At 47.8% G+C, this 24005-nt stretch overlaps 1 protein-coding gene across 1 annotated transcript in view; it reads right to left on the bottom strand.

The window, feature by feature from the left end:
- Positions 1-17515, bottom strand: part of ACAN (aggrecan) — a 28141-nt gene extending 10626 nt beyond the window's left edge. Inside the window, exons 1-11 of the mRNA XM_059482201.1 lie at positions 17445-17515; positions 16543-16914; positions 15104-15278; positions 14466-14593; positions 13172-13465; positions 9933-10472; positions 9275-9449; positions 8726-8853; positions 8312-8605; positions 7129-7320; positions 3887-7012 (exon numbers count right to left, since the gene is read on the bottom strand). Coding sequence (XP_059338184.1) covers positions 3887-7012; positions 7129-7320; positions 8312-8605; positions 8726-8853; positions 9275-9449; positions 9933-10472; positions 13172-13465; positions 14466-14593; positions 15104-15278; positions 16543-16914; positions 17445-17514 — 5494 coding nt within the window. The 5' untranslated portion in view covers position 17515. The remainder of the gene's footprint in view (positions 1-3886; positions 7013-7128; positions 7321-8311; positions 8606-8725; positions 8854-9274; positions 9450-9932; positions 10473-13171; positions 13466-14465; positions 14594-15103; positions 15279-16542; positions 16915-17444) is intronic.
- Between the last annotated feature and the right edge of the window lie 6490 nt (positions 17516-24005).

The following is a 24005-nucleotide window of genomic DNA, read 5'->3' as shown; positions in this document are numbered from 1 at the left end:
CCCTTTCTTTGTAGGCCTCCTTGTAAGTGCAATTATCCAAAGAGGATATCAGAGACTAACTAGATAATTATCTCCTAGAGATTGGGTGAAAAAAAATCCAGGTACAAATTAAATTTGCTTTTCGGAGTCTGCTGGGAAGTTGGAACTACTGATCTGATAGCTCAAACATCAAAGGAAAACATTGGAGCAATTGTAGGGTGAGTCCTAGAAGAAAAGAATAGGATGAGTTGGGGAAACCAGTTCTCTCACATTTTAAGTTAAATGCTAGTATTGAACATCACGTAGCCAGCCACTGACTTACAATGAGCAATTAAGTAATTAAAATAATTAACTACAATAATTGAATGAAAGCCTCCCTGCAGCAGAAGGGGCAGGTATTGCTGTAGCCTTAAAAAAAACCGATTTTACTAGAGACCAGGAGTTTCCAGGAGGACTTGTTGATCTGCTGGAACCTTCAATTTGTCCAACACTCTCGTGGAAGAAGAGCTCAGGAAATTTGGATATCTCTGTCTCCATAATATGATGTGTAAAAGTAAATGGACGTGGAAATAACACCAGTCCAAGACTGTAGGCTAGGTTTTGTTTAAGCAAATTAACTTGTGATGCAAAGCAGACAGTGGGTCCAGGAGACACCAGATCACCTGCTCAGCCACAAAGGGTCTGTGCCTCTCAGCCAGGACTGGGACCTCCATCTCCTTCTTGGGAGCATCATTTGCACTCCACATTGGGTGAAACATTCTGAATCAGGGGAGTATTTTCTTGACCTTTTTCTTCTGGATGATTTTCTCTGGACCAACAAGACCCAATCCCTTGGACTTCCAGGTTGTGAAGAATGAGGAAAGCCCATTGAGACCCTTCCTCATTTGTATTCTAACCTTCTGCTGTGTGGGGCCATAGGCATCAGACTTTATGGACTTGTTTCACCAGAGACAAGCAAAACTTCACATAAAAAGATGCCATTTCAGCACATTTCCCTTTCCCCCCACAATTGGAGTGAAGTTTTTCAGTCACTGGCTGGTCTGAGAGCTCCAAACCGCAGCCTTTCACTGAAGTGCCAGCATGATTTTTCAGCTAATAATTATTTGTCTTCAAATGCTACCAGAAGCAAAAAGACCCGCTGAGTTGGCAAAACCCTGGGTGAGGAAGCCAAGCCTATGGACAATTCTTTCAGCTTGTGGGGTTCCTGTCCTCATGGAGGAATCAAATGCTGACTAAAGACATCTACATGCACAGCCCTTAATTTGGTTAAACACTAAAACATACTGGCACTCCAAGTGTTAATCTTCAGTCTTCTGGCTCTGGCTTTTAGGGATACTTTTAGGCTCCAGCAGAGCAGAATAATATCATTCTTCTTAAATCATCCCACTAAATACGCTGCTGGATCTAACTGGAACCCTCCAACAAGAGGGCCAGAGGGCAAAATCCACATTTCCTCCTGTTCCTCACTCTAAGCTCCTGGAAAGCTGAGCCAGCTTCACCTGTGCTTTAATGTCAGTGAAAATCCCTGCACTGCATGGGCACCCATTGCACCCTCCAAACCCTGAGCACAGCACAAGGAATGCACGTGGCAGCTGATAGTTTTTGCAAGAGCTAAATTTCAAAACTGGGAAGCTTCAAGTGAAAAGGCAGCCACAACATGGGAAACTGAATTTTGGGATCCAGCCTACTGTTCTTCCATGTAGACTTCCCATGTTCACAATCCCCAGAGCTCTGTAAAAAGTAACAACCCAAAAAAAGAAACCTAGGATTCCTTTTTTTTCTTTTTTTTGGTACCTTTTTTTCTTTTGTCATCTCTTTGTTGTAATTCTCTAGAAGAGGTTTGTTTTGTTTTAGGGGTATTCTGAGTTCATGGTCAAAAAACTCTTTTGCCACCTTATGAGCTTCCTTCATACCCTGACCAGGACTGCATTTAATGTAGTAGGGACATTGTAGTAGAATGTCTGTAGGGACATTGTAGTAAAATTTACCAATATAAAGAGAAGTTTTACCCTAGAATATCTTCTCATGTGGGAGTTCCAGCCATAGAAATGTGTTCAAGCCCATTTCTAATTTATAAAATGTACAATTAAATTTCAGGCAGTGGTTGCTTACCTCTTGCTGTCTCCTGCTAAGAAACCCCAGCTGTTACATTGTCCTCTCTGTGACTTGCAAATACACATATTCCTATTTCAGAACACTTTTCAAGATTCTTCACACATGAGCTGCTGAACACATGGTTTTCTTTCAAAATACTTCACAAAAATGTTGGCTAACAAATGGTCTGAGGAATCTGGCAATCGCCTTGTGGTTGATTTTTAAAAAGAAAAAGCAGTGGAATAAAATCCATATTTTGGGGCCAATATTTTTTTTAATTTTTTTTTTATTTTTTACTAAGCCTCACTGTCTTCCTTCCTTCCCCTCAACGCTGCCTTTGCTGGCTTATTTTTGTCTCTGGGTTTGGACGTGGCAGTGGGCATGGCCCAAAAGCAGAGCCTGCTTTTGCAAGGAGGGTTTTTGGGGGTCCCTGACTCCTGTGCCACCCTGTGCTGTGCCAGGCTGGTGCAGTGCAGTGGGAATGACCCTGCTGTCATTATTCTGCCCTCACCCACTCCTGCAGCACGGCCAGGGCACTGCTCAGCACGGGCAGAGGGCACTGCAGGTGTGCTGTGAGCAGGGCTGAACAAAGGTTTGTGATTACTGTGCTCACAGAGGGAAATGCAGTGACTCATTGGGGACACTTAGGGGGTGGAAATGACGTTGGAAACCAGGCTGAGCTTCACAAAGCCCTACACTTACAGACCCCTACTGAGTCCAGAGCTAGCCATGCTGAATGCTGTAAATTGACCCAAAAGAAGCAGTTTAGGAGGTAGCATGGGAAGCAGTGGAACTGATGACACTTTTGCCAGAAGGAAGTGAGGAAATCTCTTTGCACATCCATTTTGTACCATGCTTAAGCAATGTGTGGTCCTACAAGAACATGTGTCCCTTTGAGAACTGAGGACATGCAGGACATTAACACAGCAGCACAAGCACTGATGGCTTTGCAGTGAGGCTTGTCCCCAGGTGCCAGCTCCTGATGGCAGCAAAGGGAAACCAAGCTGTGTCCAGGGATGCTGCAGGAAGTCCCATGTTACCAGGACTGGGCATCTCCCTTGGCCAAGAGGCACAATGTTTTGTGTTTGTTTGTTTGTTTTTTTTTTCTCACTGCAGTGCACTGACGCTTTCACAGCATGCAAACTCCTCTCAGGAAATGCTCATCAGAATGCCAGGAGAGTGTTTTCACCATAAATGGTTAATTTGGCTTAAATATTCTGTCTGTCTGTACTTGGCAACGAGGGGGCCCAAACAAAGACAGTGCACTAAAACACTAAAAAGGCAGGGTGGGGAGAAGGGCATTTATCAACAGAGCTGACAAAAGCTAGTGATGCTCTGAGCAGTATCTCACACGTTTATCATCTTATAGCTGCAGAGAGCAGCATAAGACACAGACCAGAGGGTGGCCACAGGCTGAGCAATACCTGGGCTAGGCAGCAAGTCAGCCCACCATGGAAAAAGAAACGGGACTGAGACTAGCAGCCCAACTTCTCCAGCTTGTCAGCTGCATGCAGGCTGGAAAACTCTGCATGTAGACGTGGCATGAGGGACATGGGTTAGTGGTGGACTCAGCAGTGTTGGGTTAATGGTTGGATTCTGTGATGATAAATGTCTTTTTCAACTTAAACAATTCTATGATTCTGTGATCATGACCTGTGGAAAACCCCATGTTTATAGCTTTCTATCAGAACAATGCTCTGCTCAAGTCTGCTTCCGTGTTAATGCTCTCTGCTGTATAAAACCCAAAAAAAGTGACATCTATGCCCCCTCCTTCCCATCCACAAAGCTTTCCCTTCCATATCAGACACATTACCTTCTGCAGTGGGTCCTAATGCGTCAATTGCTTCTTGTGAGACTTGGGGCAGGGCAGCAGTGGTGGTGGCCAGCAGATGGGGATTGTCTGGAGCAACAGCTGTCTCTGTCTCTTGTTCTGACACCACAGGAGGGGAAGGCTCCATTTCAAGCTGAGCCTCTTCAGGGTTCCTGAGTCCCTGTGTTGGTTCAACATCTGGAGTCCTGGTACTAATTACAGTGTCTGGGGCAGAGGTTTCCCCCGAAACGCCTGCGATAGAGTGTGTCACAGCTCCAGATGTTGTGTCAGGAATCTCCCTCTCCTCAGGAGTACCAAAGGGCTCCCTGCTGGCCAAAGATGTGGCAGCTGTTTTGATGTTATCGGTTGGCAATGCAGATGCTTCACCACTGGTTTCATGGAGTGTGGATGTTTCTATGCTGATCTCAGGAAATGTCTCTCCACGGGCTTCTTGACTTGTGGGTGTTCCTATTCTAATTTCAGGAAATGCAGAAGTTTCCCCACTGGCTTCTTGAACTGTGGATGTTTCTATGAAAATTTCAGGATAGGCAGATGTTTCACTCCTGGCTTCTTGACTTGTTGGTGTTTCTATGCTGAACTCAGGGAATGCAGATGTCTCCCCACTGCTATCATGGACTGTAGAGGTTTCTATGCTAATCTCAGGAAATGTGGATGTTTCTCCTCGAGCTTCTTCACCTGTGGATGTTTCTATTCTAATCTCAGGAAATGCAGGTATTTCACCACTGGTTTCATGGATTGTCGAAGTTTCTATGCTAATTTCAGGAAAAGAGGACATGTCCCCACTGATTTCATGGACTGTAGAAGTTTCTATGCTGATTTCAGGAAACGCAGAAGTTTCCCCACTGGTTTCATGGACCGTTGAAGTTTCTATGCTAATTTCTGGGTAGGCAGATGTTTCACCCCTGGCTTCTTGATTTGTGTATGTTTCTATTCTAATTTCAGGAAATGCAGAACTTTCTCCACTAATTTCATGCACTGTTGAAGTTTCTATGCTGATTTCAGGGAAGGCAGATGTTTCTCCACTGGTTTCGTGGACCGTCGAAGCTTCTATGCTAATTTCAGGATAGCCAGATATTTCACCCCTGGCCTCTTGGCTTGTGAATGTTTCTATTCTAATTTCAGGAAATGCAGATGTTTCCCCACTGATTTCTTGTACTGTGGACGTTTCTGTGCCACTTCCAGGAAATGCAGAGGTTTCCCCACTTGCTTCTTGACCAGTGGATGCTTCTATGACAATTTCAGGATACCCAGATGTTTCACCCCTGGCTTCCTGACTTGTGGACGTTTCTGTGAAAATTTCAGGAAATGCAGAGGTTTCTCCACTGATTTCTTGAATTGTTGATGTTTCCGTGCTAAATTCAGGAAATGCAGATGCCTCCCCACTGATTTCATGAATCGTGGATGTTTCTGTACCCGTTTCAGGAAATGCAGATGTTTCACCACTGATTTCATAAGCTGTTGATGTTTCTAGAGCACTTTCTGGCAGTGCAGATGTTTCCCCACTTAGTTCACCAGATCCAGAGCCTTCACCACTTGCCCCCAAACCATAGGGAAACGTGACAGTTTCCCCACCCAGTTCCTGGGATATCGTTGGTCTTGTCACCACTTCTACTAAATCAGAAGTGACTAAAGTGATTCCTGGAAGCCCTGAGGCCTCCCCACTGATATCAGCCACTGTTGAAGACTGTCCACTTAGATCTGTGGCTCCAGAAAAGTCTCCGCTGATGTACGGGATTCCAGATGGCTCCCCACTCAAGTCTCCTGAGGAAAAACCACTGGTCTCCACAGCTCCAGACCCTTCTCCAGATAGTCCTCTGTCTCCAGAAGTAAATCCACTGATTTCTATCATCCCAGATGGTCCTTCTCCCACTTCTTGTGCCACTGATGGCTGTGTTACAACTTCCACCAAAGTGGTATCCACAAGAGACACTGTGGGAAAGCCAGAGGTGAGTCCACTTTCCTCTCCAGAGAGCAGACCACTGGTGACATCAACTCCAGAGATGTCTCCGCTGCTGTCTGTCACTCCGCTCGGGTATCCACTCATCTCCAGCCCTCCAGAAGCACTCCCACCAAAGCCTACATGCCCAGAAGTCTCACCACTGATGTCTAAACTCCCAGACACCATGCCTGATCCATCTTCAACACCTGAAGGCAATCCACTGGTTTCCAAAGTCTCTTTTGCCTCTGCTCCTGTAACTGGTGAGGTTGTTGTCACTTCCTCCAGAGTGGCGTCTACGAAGGTGACGCCGGAGGCCTCGCTGCTTCCCTCAATTCCAGATGTAAGGCCACTCAGGTCCACCTGGCCACTGATCTCGTGTGTTCCAGATGTTTCTCCACTGCCATCCAGTCCTGAGGGAAAGCCACTAAGCTCAGACCCTCCTGAGGACATCCCGCTGAGCTCGGGTACCCCGGAGGGCTCCCCGCTGGGCTCAGCTCCTGAGGGCAAGCTGGGGGTTCCACCACTGCTGTCCCACTCAGAGGATGGCAGCCCTGACAGATCTCCCTCACTGCTGACTCCAATGGACCCTTTTCCCTCCTCTTGCCGTTCTGTTGCTGCTGTTACAACTTCCACCAATGTGGTATCCACGAGAGACACGGTGGGAAAACCAGAGGCCACTCCACTCTCCTCTCCGGATGACACACCATTGATGAGCTCAGTGCCAGAGATTTCTCCGCTCGCTCCAAAGGGCAGCCCGCTGCTTTCCACTTCAGGTGGCATCCCACTGATTTCTGGTATCCTCAAAACAGAAAATGATGTCTCCCCCTCTGCAGAAGGCAGGCCACTGATATCAACAATGCCAGAGGACACACCGCTCAGGTCTCCTGACGGCAGCCCACTTTCTCCAGGTGGGAATCCACTGGCATGCAGGTCTACTGATGGTAATCCGCTCTCTCCAACGCCTGAGTGGTCTCCACTAAGTTCAGAAACTCCAGAAGTTGGTTCTCCGCTTGTATCTGGAACTCCAGGAACCCAGCCAGATGCTGAAGATTCACCACTGACTTGATGCTCTCCAGGCTGAGTCACCTCCCCTGACACTTCGCTGAGGGAAGCATTGGTACTGGTTTCCTCTGGTAGTATGGTAGCTGGAGGAAAAGCAGATGGACTCACTGGAAAAGAAAGAACAAAGAGAAGGAGTTGGGAAAATTATTCATACTCTGTGAGGGTCCCAACCCTACACCACCAGCCCAGCACGATGCAGCCTACAAGGAAGCTCTGAACGCACCTGAGAGCAGTGACACATCTGTTGGAAAGACCTCTGTGCCCCAGGCTGTCTGATTCTCAGGCTGAGTGGCAGACTCTGTCTCCATGGTCACCTCCTCTCCCGAGGGCACCCCCTCCACTCCAGGGATCACTTGTGTTGCCAGAACATCTTCAAAGAACGGGGTGACCCCCTCCTCTTCCACAGGAGGCAGAGCTGGAACAAAAAGGCATTGGAAGGAGTTTCTAAAAATTCACAATCCAAGACGCCGGTGATGTACCGCGTTCAAACCAGCAGTCCAACATTCCCAGCCTCCCTTCTGAAATCCCTTCCCCTCAGGAGACAGATTTCTGTGCCCTGCAGGGGCAGGAGAGTATTGGAATTATTACCAATATAAGCAGATGGGATATGCCTGGGCTTGTCTGGCCCTTGCTGCTTGATCAAAGGCGGCAACTGTGGTGGTTTCACCTCAGAGACACCTTTGGCTAGCTGGATATTGCAGCTGGGTGCTAGAGACAAGTCCAGACATGCAGGAGCGCAGGTTTACCTTGGCAGAGAAGCTTTAAGATGAGGTGAATGAAAAGGAGTTGGGTTCTGCTAGAGGGTTTTGATCCGGAGCTTTATTCCTGACCCACAGGCCTCTGAGTCCCATAACAGCCCTAACAGAACCTTGAACTATGTGGTTGCTGTTCCTTTTAACCCCAGGGAGAGGGAGAGGGATCCCACCAACCAGGTGTGTGTGTGTGGGGGGGATCCCTCTCCCTCTCAGGGGACACTGAAGATGTCAAGATGGCTGCCACACACACCCAAGGAAAAAAGACTTACTCCTAAACTTTACTGTTAGTTTTTGCTAGGTATATACATGCAAGTACCCACGCTCCAGTGTAGATGCCCTGGACACCTTAATTAGGCAGATAGGAGCGGGTATCAGGCTCACCATGACTGTAGCCCAAAACACCTTGCAATTGCCACACCCCCACGGCTACTCATCAGTAGTTAATATTAAGCAATGAGACTTAAACTTGACACCTGGATGGCCCAATGTCCCCCAGGGCTGAGAAACATCTTTTGAGCTTTGCCAATCATTGACAGACAGCACTCAGCAGGGGCAAGGGATGGGGAGGGAGAGGTGGCTGGCAGGCCTGGGGAAAGACTGAGATAAACTGAGGCAAGCCATGACACCACACCACAACAGGAGGGTGGGTACCTCTGAAACAGAAGGCGTGGTGCCGGGACAGCGGGTCGGGGAAGCCGGTCTGGTTGTGGTGCTGGTACACGGTCCTGACACCCGGTGCGTCGCCGCCACACGCGGGCCGGGGGCTCACGATGGGGTAGCGCAGGCTGCCGTCGGCCAGCCAGCCCGCGTAGCACCGGTCCAGGCCCTGCTTCCAGGCGGCGTGCAGCTGCCCAACAGAGGCCAGCGTGGCGTTCTGGCTCTGGCAGAACAGCTGGGCTTCGGGGAAGGTGAACTGCTCCGGCTGGGTTGCGAAGAACACATCACCTGAGGGGTGGGAGGGAAAACACGAGTGAATCCCTGCATGCCAGACATCTACAGACAGCATTTGAGGTGTGGGGCACATTTCTGCTCCACAGCAGTGCCCAGGGGCAGAGGAGGATGTACCCTTGAGCCTGTCGATGTAGCAGTACACGTCGTAGGTCTCCGAGGCCGGGCGCATGCCATACGACCGTACGCCTGGAGTGTTCTCTTTGTCTCCTATGCAGTTATTTCGGGGATTCACGATGGGATACCTACCAAAAAAAGGAAGAGAAGAGGTAATCCAAGGTCAGCCTTATGTAGCCAGGACTGAAGAACCTCAGTGTGCTTGGGAGTGCGACATGAACTCTTCACTGTTTGAGGTGCTCAGAGTCTGCAGTGTGACTTGGAGACAAGTCTACTTACAGCTCGAGGCAATAAATACAAATTTCCTGCTACTCTTCCTACACACCAGGAGGGCTCACTGGTGCAAGATGTATACACAGGTTAGGAAATGAGGAAAAGAAGTGGGCAAAAATACATCTATTGGCCACTGAATATCATGGTCTGGAGAAAATTTTGGGTCAGGAAAGCTTATGCTGTTGATGAGGAGAGCATCAGGACAACCCAGAGTAAAGCCTCAATGGCTGAATGGCCATTTTGGAGGGTGTCTTCCCCAGGTCAGTGTAACTTTACCTGACTGTCTGGTCCCGTAGCCAGCCAGCATCACACTGGTCGAAGCCAGCCTCGTAGGCAGCCTGGAGCTGCTGGGGGGTGGCAATCACAGCGCTGTTCTCCAGGCAGGCCTTCTGGGCTTGGACAAAGGAGAAGGCATATCTGCTGGTGGCCGCACGGTAGTGAAACACCACACCTGGGGAAAGAGAAGCTGTGGTGAGACAATGGGTACAGGACTCCCTTGCACTGAGATGCGTGACCAGAAATGGTCTTCCAAAAACCAGTGCAAGGACCACGCCCTCTCAAACTCCTTTTGATGCAAATGCCTCATTCATGGAGCCCTGCTGCTATTGAGTTCTGGGGATCTCTTTAGCTCTCCTCTAAGGTCTTCTTGCCTTGACTTTCCCCTTCCCTGGAGTCAGATGGATATGGGAGAGCAGAGTGTGACCACTGCAGCCCAGCTGAGCTCTGGTCAGCCCATGATGGGGTGGCCCATCACCTTCTCCTCTCCCCTCCTGCCCCACTGTGATGGGGGCTCTCAGCCTGACCCCTAACAGGCCTGTGCACCTCCAGGGACCTGGATGCCCTCTGAGATGGCAGAAACTCAGGCTGTTTTCAGCTGAATGGTTGCCTCTAGAATGAGCTGGCCTTCAGGCTTCTCTCAGTCCTGGTGCCTTACCTGTGGGGGAGATGGGCTGCTCGGGAAGGTGGCCGGCACCGGGGGCAGCTGTCACTCGCACAAGCTGATCTTCCACCGTGAACGCTGAGGCAGACTCCAGTCCTGGGGTGGCAGTCACCCCCACGGCCTCTTCCACCGAGCTCACCTCTGCTGTTTCTGTAGTGCTAGCTGTGCCAAAGGCTAAGGTGGTGAAGGCAGTGCCTAAATCTAGGGTGGTGGCCTCTTCAGGTACAGTCCACACCGCTGTGCCATCCTTCCTGGTCACATTTTCCTCTTCTGTGGCAGATGTCTCTGGTGTGAGAGCGGTGGTGAAGAGATCAGGCAGGGCAGTGAAGCTCTCGTCCAGCCTGGTGGCCGTGGGGGTGATCTCAATGGGCTCCAGGGTGGCGATGCTGCCGCGGGCCTCCTCCTCCGTGGCATTGCGTGACAGGGGCAGCTCCACCTCGGTCTGGGTGACAGTCTGCACTGTGAAGGCGCTGCCCAGCCCGCTGCCCAGCTCGTCGATGAACTGCCCTGGGACCAGGCTCTCAATGTCCTCCCCTGCATCAGGACACAAAGCAGCAATCAGAGGGGATAATGTCTGTGACAGTGTTCACAGGGGTCTGAGGATGAGGGAAGAGACGAGGATCTGACTCCATGTTTTAGAAGGCTTGATTTATTATTTTATGATATATATTATATTAAAACTATACTAAAGGAATAGAAGAAAGGATTTAATGAGAAGGCTAGCTAAGAAGAGAAAAAGAAAGAATGATGAAAAAGGCTTGTGGCTCAGACTCTGTGTCTGAGCCAGGTCACTGTGGTTGGCCATTAATTAGAAACAACCACATGAGACCAATCACAGATGCACCTGTTGCATTCCACAGCAGCAGATAACCATTGTTTACATTTTGTTCCTAAGGCCTCTCAGCTTCTCAGGAGGAAAAATCCTAAGGAAAGGATTTTTCATAAAAGATATCTGTGACAAATGCCAGCCTGATGAGGTGAGTTGCACAGGTGCTGCCTCCAAGGAGCAGCTGGGTATCTCTGCTACGGGAGTATTAGGGAAATCGTGACAGTTTGGTAAAAGAAATGGTTTTCCTTCCTCCACTGTGGCTCTGTGCAACGCCTCAGCACGGAGGGCATGTGAGGAGGCACCGAGCCACCTCATGCTCCAAATGTGGTCAATCAGCGGGAACATTGCCCCCGTTCATGCCAGTTCCCCTTCCCGGGAACACCTTGCCCATATCCGAGTCTGCACTGACCCCTAGTGCCTGCCGCAAGGAAATTGGATTGGAAGGAGGGAAGTCGGGGAGCTTGGATAACCTCCACGGCAGATCCGTCTGAGAAAGACAGCTGGATCCTCACACTTGGTGCACGAAACCTCAGCAGGATCACGATCACCTTCTGCTCTGCCCAGGCGGTGACTTGAGCTCATCCCGTATGAGCATCCTAACCCACTGCCAGGACAGCCAAGGCCACTTGCTGTACCAAACACACTGAAACAGCTCCCACTTTTCCCCTTCCAAATCAATTTCCTGCTCAAGCCACATCCCTTGGGTCTAGGACAACGTGCTTTACATGGCACTGAGCAGCTCAGCTGACAAGGACGCTGTTTGGTAGAGCAGCATGAAACAGAACTGTGAGGGCAGATAAGGGAGGGGTGGATCACATCTTGGATGTGCAGCATGGCAGGGGAGGGAAAAAGGATGAGACAATGCCCAGATTTTCCTCTAATCATGCGTTCCCTGTTATATTTCCAATTCCATTTTGCTGCTGGTTCATTTTAGGCAGTACTTTTCAGATCTCAAGGGATTCAGAGATTTCTATGAAGATGCTTGGAAAAGGACTGACCATATGCAGCAGTTTCAGAGGCAAACATTGAGATAACCAAAAGGCTGTGGCTTGGTGGACCAGTCTTTAGCTTGGCCACATAACTGGGTACCTCCACGGGTCTGGGAGAGGTATCTGGGCACAACAGATCTGATCATAAGGGTTTCAACAAATATTTTAAAATTTGTTATTTTTTTAACTGTGGCAATCCTACTTGAATGTTAGCTTCTGGTTTCCCTGAATAGACAAAATATCACTGTTTCCCCCTCTTCTCGCTGCAGGGAACAGTGTAAAGTTAGGAGAAAGGGAGAGCAGCTGGGATGAAATTTTAATCCACAGTTTCCCAGAGACTGCATCAGTCTCAGATTTATCCCAGCATGGAAAGTCAGTCACGCATCTGTTCCACACCACATCTCATCACTACACACATCTTCAGGGTCAGACCTGTTCTCTTTCTCCTTCACCTCCTTCTCCAGCATTCAAAGTCTCCTGTGTGAAGCACCTGAGCTCTGCTTCGTGTGTCCAGGAGAGCTTTAAAAGCAGGAGGGTGTGGGAGGACTGGAGAGATGGGAACTGTGTTACCCTCACCTCCACAGAGCCCCCCATGTGCAGGTCAAGCAGCCTTTCTAGATCTGCTTTCTACCTCAACATGAGCAGAGGACTTAGTCCTTTGCAAAACCTGCTTTCTCCCCTCTCTTTTTTTAAAAACAACCTCAACATCAAAGAAGCAAGAGGTTGTCTCTGGCCAGGGAGCTCCTCTGTATTGTAAAAGCAGAGTGGCCCTGACAAAGCGGGGAGAATGACTGCATCTGACTCCATTATATCAGAAGGCTAATTAATTACGTTATTATACTATATTATTCTATACTATATTATACTATATTACATTGCATCTAAACGGAATCTTCACAAGCACCCAACTCAACTCAACTGCCCAGAATCTGGTGACTGTCTCCTGACCCACAGGAGACAAGTAGAAAAAAGGTCTCAGGATTTTCCACTGCAAGAAAACTGAATAGCAACTTCTAGCTTAAACTGTAATGTACTAACTTTTGGTGATTGGAGAACAGTAACATGAATGTGGTAATTATAGTAGTTATGATAGGCTATAGATAATAGTTAAGGTATAGATTGGTTCTACAGATTGGTAGAACTACTAAGGTATAGATTGGTTCTATAGATCTTCTTGTATTAAGATGCTCAGCAAAGAAAAGTATATAATGCAATGTAACCTAAACTAAAGGGTCTCCAGGCCAGCCTGCAGCTGGAGCTGACAGCTGTGGGCACAGGCTCTGTCACCCACGACCCTGGGCTGCTGTAATGTATTGGATGCAATAAACTGCATTTTGGAGAGCCCCTGAAGTCCCGCATCCCTCATTTCCGCTCTTACACAGAGCCACTGTGAGCAGCAGAGATTTGAGACTCACCGCTGTAGCAGATGGCGTCGTAGCGCGAGTCGGGGTGCGGGTACCCCGTCTGGTTGGCGTGCAGGTACACCGTCCTCACGCCCACCAGGTTGCCCCCGCAGTTGGGGCGCGCCCGGGAGATGGGGTAGCGCACGCTGCGGTCGGCCAGCCAGCCCGCGCTGCACACGTCCATGCCGTCCTTCCAGGCCAGGTACAGCTCCCCCGTGGTGGCCAGGCGTGCTCCCAAACTGCGGCATTTGTCAAACGCTTCTTGGAAGGTGAACTTCTCCGGGGCGGTGGCGTAGAAGACTTTGCCTGCAATCACATCATCCGTTAGCACAGGAATTACTGTAAATCAAAGGTGACTCGCACAAAGGGGAGAGAGAATGGTGCATCTGACTCCATCATCAGAAGGCTAAAAATTACATTATTATACTATACTATGTACATTGCATCTAAACTGAATCTGCCATGCGCTCACTCTTGCTCACAATTGCTCACACTGCACTCATCTCTCATTCTCTCGTGATTGTCCCGTGTCAATCTGACACACACACACACTTCTTGGTCCTGACAGGCCAAGGGAACAAAACATCCTCACTTTGGCTTGCTGTGCCTGTGTTGTGCTAAAGTGGAATGCCATCTCCATATTGCATTCTATTTTAGCACAACACAGGCACAGCAAGTGAGATAAGAATTGTGTTTTCCTTCTTCTCTGCTTGTCTCACAGCTTCTTTCTGTTCAGAAGGCATGTGAATACCACGAGGATTACCTCGTTACCTGTTGGATTCTAATTTTCTTTCTGGCTCCCCTCCCACTCAAAAGAGTTTGGATAAGATGAGGAGTTGTGTGTATTAGAGCTGAAATGCAAGCCCATGTGGGTGACTTTGTAAAGACCAGAAGAAAGTGAGTCTTACAGACCAAATGCAGATTTTAGCAAAACACACCACACCAGCTGGAGCCACAGGGCAAGGGGGAGATAAGGACAAGTGCAGCTCTGTTGTGCTGAATATTTCCATGTCATAAGTATGAATGATTGGTGCATCTGAATGTCACACACTCAAATGGCTGACCAGGCAGGATGGCGTGGACTCTGGTGGAGGTTAGACGGACTCCACCCTCTGCACTGCATTAGTCATTTGACATTAAAATTGTCCAAGGTCTAATAAAAAGACTGTAAAGAACATCTGGACTGGCCAGGGAATGTGCTTTTCCAGCTTTAACCTGTCTTTTCTCTATTTGCTGTTGTCCAGTCTAGGCATGATCAGGGCTTTGACTGCTTCTGCCTCTAGTAACAATAAAAACCCCAAATCACCTTGCATTTGCTCTGCATAGCAGTAAACATCATAGGTTTCATCTGGCTCACGGACACCGTAGGTCCTCACTCCTGGAAATTCGTCCTTGTCGCCATAGCAGCGCTCCCGGGGCCAGTGGATGGGATACCTGAGGGAGAGATTGTGGATAAGCAGGGGAGGCAGGACCCTGGCAGCCACTGAAGGCTGGGAGGGAGCTGCAGAGCACTGCCCAGTGGGGTGATTTATGGCTTTTCCCAGATTATGGAAAAGGCAAAGGATGATCTGCTGTCCTGCCCTCACTCTGATGGTCTTTGGAACCCTGACCAAAGACATCAGGACAAGGTGCCTCCCCAGTGAGGTTGAGCCAAATTTGTGCATCTTGGCACAGCACTGGTTTTGTTCAGGGAAGATGGAGGATCAGGATGAAGCCATTGTCCACTCAGTTGTCACCACCAGCCCAGGAGGGCAGTGGTCACTCTGCTTTCCTACTGGAGATTCCCCTCTAGCAGAGAATGACTTTGCAATCCACCACCCCCTCTGCACACCAGCAGTTACAACAGCTGAGATTTAGCAACCATTTTCAGTTGGTGGCTTCATCACAGGAATCCTTCCCTAACAATGCTGCTGTGGCTTTCACTGCCCCTGAGTGGCTTCTCACCTGACAGTCTGATCAGCCAGCCAGCCAGCATCACACTGCTCGTACCCATCCTCGTAGGCAGCCTGCAGCTGCTCAGGGGTAGCAATGACAGCACTGTTCTGGATACAGGCCTGCTTTGCCTTCTCAAAGTTCAGGGTGTACCTTGTGGAGATCGCTCTGTAGTGGAATACGATGCCTGGAAAAGACAATGGACATCAGTCACAACCACCAGCCCCTGCCTTCCAGAGAAGGCACAAGAAAAAGGCAAAATTAAACCTCATCCTGTAGAGCCCTGCAGTGGAAGCTGTCTCCCTGTCTTATACAGAAAGCAAAAACCACAAAAAGGAGAAGGATTGTACAAAACTTTCATTGTTTTATCCACCTATTACTAGGACAGGCTTTACAATGTGGCAATGGAAGTTTTTCCAGAACAGCCCAATTCTCCAGATGAGGGCATCCCATCTCTTAAAATGTTTGGAAAAAATTAAAGGTCTGATAAAGGTTCTGTTCCAGCTTTACCCATTTGAGTAATAACCCAGTGTACCCAGTACCACCTCCCGCCAAGGATGTCGTCTTGCTGCCTCTGCAATTCACCTTCTGCCAGAAGAGACGTTTTCTTGCCATATTCTGCCATGAGTCATTTTACGGGTTTGTTTAGTCTGGTCCTAGCCTGCTAAAATCAATGCTTGGCCTGTGGCTTCTCCACTCATCACCTTATCTGTGACCTGAGAGAAAGGGCTTATTCCTACGAGGAAATCATTGCATTCTTTGCCTCTGTGTGCCTGTCCTGGGTTGACTACATGATGCTTTTATCCCCAATCATCTTGTTCTGTTTATGCTGAATAATAAATTTTGCACCTTTAAGACTTGTCACAGAGAGTGAAGTGGGGAGAGAAGAAGTGTGCAGTTTGTTTTCAGACACTGCACTCACTCCTCCACATTCCTGCTCCTGCACTGTGCTGTCTGCGGATGGACAGACAGCGGGACAGAGCTCTCCTGTGTTTTAGTTAGTTTTAGCTAGACTGTGGAGGTTTTTTCCCTTTTCTTTGGAGCTGTTTAAATCTGTTCTGGCCTGAACACCCAGCAGAGCACTGGCAGCTCCAGGCCGGGCCGGGCCTGCGACATTTCCAGCACTGAGGGACTGATCAGAGACTGAGTGAGCTGAGCTTCAACCTGGGGAGGGAACTTTCTCAGTTTGTCATCTCTTTTGGAGCAGCAAGGGGTTTTATTGTTTAATATTGTTTAGGTTTTATTGTTTAATAAACAGGTTTTTCCACTTTTCTCCAAGGAGGTATTTTCTCCCGGACCAGTTCGGACGAGGGGCCAATTGAATCTGCTTTTCTAGAGGAGCTCCTTTGGGCCTTCTCTCCAAAATTTGCCCTGAACCAGGAGAGTGCCTCTTCCTCCCTTCAGGCCAAGCAGCAAGACACAGAGAGAAAAGAGCAAGGTCAGCACCCCACCTTTGACCAGGACCTCGATTGTGTCCTGTCTGTCCTCAATGCCGTACATCACTTCGCAGCGGTAGATCCCGGTGTGGTTGGACCTCAGCGCCTTGATCTCCAGTGTGGCATCCGTGGGGATGGCGGGGTAGTTGGGCAAGGAGATCACCTCCCTGTACTCGCTGTTGAGCCGGATCCTGCCACCCGTGGCCACCAGCAGGACAACCTCGGTGCCGTTGGACAACTTGCTCCACTTGATGCGTGGGGTCAGCATGACGCTGGTGTCCTGCTCCTCAGGGATGTTGAAGTAACAGGGGATGTTCAGGGAGCTTCCCAGGATAACACGCAGGGGAGACTGCTCAGGTATCTTGACTTCCAGGCCATCACTACTGTCTGCCAGTTCCCAAACAGAGCAATGGTTGCATCAATGACACTTGTAATACAAAATGTCCCATGCTTCCATATGATCCAGTGCCTGTATGTGCTGTGCAAACCTGTACCCACGTATTCAGACATGATTGTTTTGTCTAGTCTAGAAAGGGAAGTTGTGGCAATGACCACTGCACCATGGCTGCTTTTGAGATTTGGACCAGTGCTGGATTTGGGAATGAAGGGAACAAAGGGCTCTGCTGCAGCCTAGCTGCTGCCCACACTATGAGTTCATACCTGATAATGTTTTAAAAGGGAAATGCTGAAATTCTCTTCATTTCCCACAGATCTGCAGCTATTTCCCTGACTTCCCAAGCACCAGAGCAGCGAGAGGCTGTGGCACAGCAGCCATCCAAACAGAGGAGCCTTGTGTGTGCACAGCACAGACCTTGGGCATATTTATTAACTTATTTCTGGGGGCTGCCCATCCATGGGGATGGGACCAGGGTGCAGCACAAGGCTCAGTCCTGCTTTGCCAAGCCCTGGACACGTACCTGAGAGCTCCACAGAGTCAGCTGCGGTGATGGCTTGCAAACACACAAACACTAATAGCAAAGTGGTCATAATTTACCTGCAAGAAACAACACAGGGAGAAATGATTTGTGTATGTTCACAGGAGCTGAGTGCTGTGCATGCTGCTGCAAGGCAGTGCAATGCTTTCAGCTGCTCCTAAAGCCTCCTACACTCCTCACACCAGCAGGGAAAGCCTGTCCTTGGGGAATGATTCTGCCCCAAAGTGCTGCTTGCTTTGGGACATCAGTCCATGGGATAAATAAATAACATGCTCTGCTATGTACAACAGTCTGAAGTGTTATTACACAACACTTAATATACTGCTTTCCCACTCCCTCTCTTGTGATTCAGTCTTACCTATGGAGCAGAAAGACAATTTTACAACAGGTTTTACACACTTGTTATATATTTACTAATGAGGGACCATCACATCCACTAAGCTTTGTCTCAGAACAGGAGCTGCTCCTCACTGGGCATCCCAAATCAAGCCAGAACTGGCTTTCAGGCCAGATGATTGGAAGAATTTCCTACTCCTTAAAATGCTCTGAAGGGAAAATTGCCCTCTGCATGGGGGAAAGTGAAATGTTACAACTCTTTTTGCACAGAGAGCCAGCATATCCTCAAGTGCAAATTGCTCCAGAACTAATACAAGAAATACACAGGGTACAGTTCTGGGCATCTTAAATCTCCCCTAAAAATATCTTCTTGGGATCCCTCAATTAGTCAGAGCAGCCTGCTCCTTATGAAGGTTTCAGGAAAAGAAAGGATGGTCCTGCTGACATTGAGTGACAGAAGCAATATAGGGAGGCCAGCTAATTTAATCCTAACTGGATTACCATGCATAATACCATGTTGTGTTAAATCAGCACAAAGACTCAAGTTGGTTTCAATATTTCAAAGAGAAAACAGGTCCTCTGGCAACCCAGCACAGTTTGGCATCACTTTCCAGCCCTGACTCAGAAGGAAGGACCACACCTACTGAATCACTGGTGTTTCCTTTGAGGTCTGGATATTGGCTGTTTCACTTCTGTGATCTAGAAAGATTCCAGATGACTTCAGCTGACAGGTAACATTCCAGGTATATGCCTATTGGACTTGTAGAAAACTCCATTACATATCCTCACTGGCACAAGAAAAGGTCAGAAATAAACCCCATCCTGTACAGTTCAGCATTAACCTTTCACCTGTGAACAAGCTGAGCTACATGCTCTCATTCATTTTAATCTGACACACCACAAAACCTCATCTTTAGTGAACAGAGACTGCTCTGCTGGCAGAAAATGGGAGAGAACAGGGATGGAACACACTGGCAGAGGAGTGTGGAGACTGCAGTTTGCAGCTGTAGGGCTGAACAAGATCAAATGGAGATATTTTCTGCTGTGTATGGGAATAAAATTCCAGGTAAGAGCTAACCTCAGGGAGAACTGTGGGAGCTGTACATGTGTTTGGGTGTCTCTCTGGTGAGGAGTGATGTCTGCACAAACAATGCATTACAAACCTCTTCTGCAGATGACAGCTGACTTCACATTTCCCAGCAGGGATGGGCAGTGCAGAGCTACTGCCCTGTGCAGGGAAGGTCAGAGGGTCTGGTAGCCCACAGGATGGGCTCTGGGGGCAGTGAAGGGCCTGCTGCTCCTCAGCAAAGCAAGGGGAGTTGGAAACACCAGCCTGGACTCAGCTGGGCCAAGCTGTACCCAGGAGTCCTTAAAGAGCTGGCTGGGTGAGCTGCTGGCCCAGTGATGCTCGTTCACAATCTCTGCTGGGGCAGGTCCCAAGCACTGAAGCTCTGAGCCCACAGCCAGCCAAGATACACAATGATGAGCCTCACAAATACGTGCTACTTTGATTGACATAAATTCCAGGCAAAATAATGGAAAATCTGATACAGAGTTCAGTTCATTAGCACTGAAGAATAGATGTAATAGTAGTCTTAGTTAAGGCACTTGTGTATAAAACAGATGCTTCCAGCCTTTTATTATTTGGCATGATTCTAAGCTTGTTTGATAAAGCTGCCTGCATGGCTGCAACACAATGTAATTAGATTTTGATAAGGTTTGCATTTTTCAGGGTTCTATGGTATGAAGATGTGTAATGCCAGTAGCACATCCATTAAAATGGCTGAGCAGAAGCCAGGCTGGTGGGTCCTTAATGGGATCCATCTGAGGGCCTTGAGGGAAATATTTCTAATGGGCATCTACAGGTTGGTATTAGAGCCAATGGGTTTCCATATAGACTGTATTTTAATAGAATCAAATATAAAATTGTACAAGAAATGCATTCCTGACAATGGGATATTGAGTCCTAGAAAGAAGTCACTCAGGAGAGCTACTGCTACTATGCAACAGTAAACCAAACAGGAATTCCTCTCTGTGCTTAGAGGTGAACAATGGGAATACTTTGCACACCCCTGGGCTGTCATAAAGATATCAGGAAAAAAGATAAAGATATCACTAGCAAGGATCTGAGGGCTGGACAGATGCTATATGGAGGAAGATTAGAAAATAGGAAGTTTGAACCTAATTATTGCAACAAATAAAAAAAAGAAAAACTGAGAAGTTGACAACTGTGCACAAGTAATTTGAAGCAGAGACTGCTGGTGCTAAAAGGCTCTTTAATCTAGCAGAAATTCATGACCAGAACTAATAGCTTGGAGACATATGTTGAGTAAAATCAAATGAGAAACAAAGCCCACATTCTGCACAGTGGGTGATGGATCACTGAAACTGGTACCAAAGGAGTTTCTGTCAGGGTGGATCCTGCAGATCAGAAGGGATTTGGGTAGAGGACACCCTCCTAATCACTAGTAAAATACCTGTTTGAGCATTAAATAAAAGCTCTTGCTTCTCCAGACTGCTTAGATGAGGTACCTTTCACTGACTTGCATTTTGCCAGAATCAAAGTAGGCTGAATAGCTCTGAGTGTCGTGAGACAAACTCAGCCAAGAGAGGCAGGCAGCTTTAGGCCTGGGTTACCTACTAAGAAATAGAAATACCCTAAAGCAAGGAGACACAGATGTTTAAATATAACAGGAGCTGCCTGCTGAAAAGACTTCCAGGTTTTGTAGCCACAGGAAACAGGTATTGTTCTGAGTTGGTATTTCTGTGTACACTGGCAGTGGATAGGAGGAGAGCAGGTTCATCTGCCCATCAGGTAGACAACACACCACAGAATGTCCTAACCAGGAGAAATTTCCTTTGTCCCAAAAGCCAAGACAAGCTCATGTACTCTTAGTCTTATTTAAGCTTCATGCTGATCTTCCACAAGGGAAAACAGCCCCATATGACAGCAGCTGAGACCAGTGGTGTCTTTGCAGTTTGCTTTAGCTATGGAGGAAAAAACCCAACCTCCTCCTATCCCACAGAAGCCCAGAGGAAGTGGATTTTCCTTGTGAGCAGTGGTTAACAAATCAGAATAACAATGTTTTGGGTGTATTCCGCGAAAGTGTTGAGTCTCAGCCAGCGAGAAACCCAACCTACTCCTCAGGGTGCTATTTGCAATGTTGATCTTCATTTTTCACTGCTCTGCAGCATGCCAAGGAGCTCCAGCCCTGAGTCTGCAGGCAGCTCTGGTTGGTGTTCAGTGCTCTGGGAGTGCCTTTGATGCCTGTCCTGCTGTTACAGCAGTGGTTCCATGCTGCAATGCCCCTGCTCCCTGGGGTCTGCAGGGGGATGGATGTCCAGGCACTGGCTAACGGGTAAACAGCTTCTTGAAGAAGCAGCTCTGGGAGCAAGTGAGTAAGGAGGGAGGTCTGTGTGAGCAGATGTGGATAGCATGGGTGGTGGAGACCTGCTCTGCATTGTCAAGGGGAGTGGGGAGGTTGATCCTGTCATTCTAAACCCCAGGCTGACTGCGGGGCAGAGCAGGGTGAGGAGCTGCAGTGTGGATGCTGTCTCTTACTGAGGTGTAGGTTCAGGGTGCAGGAAGGTGCTGTTCAGTGTGTGGCAGGGTCAGTGTGTGCTCACTCAGATGGGATCTGGCACAGAGGAACAGTGCTCAAGGATAAGTAAAGGCTCTGTGTCACTGTCGTGTTTTCTGAAAAATCCCTTTGCCAGGATTTCTTCTTCTGGGAAGATGAGAAGCCTCAGAGAAAAAAACAATATTACCTCATTTGGTTCTCCCTGTTTTGCTGCTTTGGGATGTGGCTGGAGATTGTTTACCAACAGGTGCATGTTTGATTGGTTCCATGTGAATTATTTTTTACTTAATGTCCAATCACCATCAGCTGTGTGGGACTCTGAGGAGTCAGTCACAGAGTTTTTCATTATCATTCTTGTTAGGCCTTCTGAGGCATCCTTTCTCTATTCTTTAGTACAGTTTTAGTGTGGCACTCTTTATTATCATATAATAAAGAAAAATAATATAAAATATTAAATAAAATAAATATAATATAAAAATAAAAATAATATAAATAATATAAAATATTATTAAATAATATGAAATAATATAAAATAATATAAAATAATATAAAATAATAAATTTGCCTTCTAAGAACATGGAGTCAGATTCTCTCCTCTCTTACCTCGTCCTGGGGACCCCTGCAAATGCCACAGCTCAGTACAGCCTGGAGCAGGCTAAGCAGTGGCAGGAGCATCCCCTGCTCAGGATCTTATTGGTTGGCCCCCTTGAATGGCTAAGGAGAGAAGCCTTGGAAACATGCTGGGAATACAGCCAATGGCCCTACCATATGTGTCATAAATAACACAGGCCTCTGGACATGTCCTCCTTTGATTATTTCTTTGAAAATCATTGAGGTATTCTGGCTACTAGAATAAGGAATTGCCAGGTCACTGCTGGCAAACTCCAATTCAGTTGCAGGATCCTTCTCCCCTGGCAGAAGTTGTTCTGCACTTTGGTGGAGCTGAGAAGAGAAGTTTGTCCAGGCTCTAGTGGGGAGCCCTGTGAGGGGTAATTCCTGCAGCACAGAGCCCCACAGACTGGCAGCAATGATCACACCCTGCTTCCTGCCAGGTCCATGCTACACAAACACCTCCCATCCCTGCAGACTGACCTCCTGCAAAACTCCATTTGCACCTTCTGAGGGAGCAGGCAGGTTTGTGGTGAGAAGAGAGGAGGAGGAGGAGGCAGGAGGAGTTACACAAGGTCAGGGCTGTGCCTCTGTCCCTGTGTGGGGTACCGAGCAGCCTGGAGCAACAAGAATCCAACCAAAGTGCCACAAAAATTCCAGCCATCCTACCATCTCCAACCAGTGCCCAAGACAGAAACAAGGCCCTCTCCAATTCACCCTGGGCCTGGAAGGATTCAGGAAAGAACTCTTGCCTTTCTGAGAAGGACAGGGTTGGGAATTGCCGCTCTGCTCAGGAGCTCCCCATCCCAGAGTACAACTGTCCCTTTCACTGAAGTTTATTGCCACTCTATTTTACTCCTAACACTGTGCTTCTGTGTCAGGTTGTGTGCAGTGTCCTAAATTGGCTGCATATAAATGTGTTTATTTGAGAATCCAAGTGTGTGTGGAGGGAAGAGTGTGCCTATATGCAGACAGGTTTAATCCCTTGCTCTCCCAACCACATCCCCACCTTTTCAAAGGAATGAAGAACGAAGAGGGAGCAAGAAAAGGAGAAGTCTTCTACTACAGTGGAAGTTCAACAAAGTACCTACACAGTCAGACTGTGCAGTGGAAAATAGCCAGATGGCCCATTTGCAGCACAGTCAAAGATGTTTGCTGCAATTTTTCCTGTGGCCTTTGCTTGCTCCATACCATGTTAATCACCCTTGTTGCAATTGCAATTGTTTAATTGTTTTCTTTTTCTTCTTTTTTTTTTTTTTTTTGGGCAGAGGTGTCATTTTAAGCTTCCTACTTTCTCAATTTTGGAAAGCCTTTAGTACACTTCCATTTTGCTTTTGGCAGCTGACAAAATGCCACTCATTACCTAGAAGATATGCCTGGACATAAAGGCATGTCCAAACACAGTATTTCCTCTAAAATTATGGATATAAAGAGGCTCCTGAGCAAGAATTAAGTTCAGCTCTGTTTATTTAGCCTTGGATTCTCTTTCTTCAACTGGTTTTCCATCCCCAGCTTATTCCCCACCAGGAATGGACTTTTGTTTCTCTAGGACACGTGGTCACCTCCATCCAGCTTTATCTCAACATTATCCTTTTCAGGTATCAGCATTTGAGACCAGGGGTCTGAGGAGACCCCATCACCCAGCAGGGGCATCCGGAGAGCACACCCTATGCCCTTGTAGGTTTTGGAATCAAGCAGTGATTTCTCCTCTCCTCTGTGAACCTACAGACTGCTCCTCTGTGATCTCTACTAACAAACACTTTATTGTCCCTCTGTGTGTTCTCAGCCTCTGTGCTGGAATCAGGGTTTGTCAGTGAAAAACCTCAGCCAGGTCCAGGAAACGGGAGGGAAGGAAGGAGAGGTGGGTGAAGTGAGTGAGGCAGGCAAAATCAGTTTTATTTCTTCTTCTTTTCTTTTTAAATAAGGCAAAATTTTGGAACAGAAACATGGCAATAACTGCACTCCTGTAATTTTTCATGTTTTTTCAGCTGTAAAGAAAATAAGAGAAATATTCCAT

This window comes from Ammospiza nelsoni, chromosome 14, assembly GCF_027579445.1.
Source record: "Ammospiza nelsoni isolate bAmmNel1 chromosome 14, bAmmNel1.pri, whole genome shotgun sequence".
Lineage (NCBI taxonomy): Eukaryota > Metazoa > Chordata > Aves > Passeriformes > Passerellidae > Ammospiza > Ammospiza nelsoni.
Note: the sequence above shows the minus strand (reverse complement) of the source record. Positions and strands in the feature narration are given on the sequence as shown.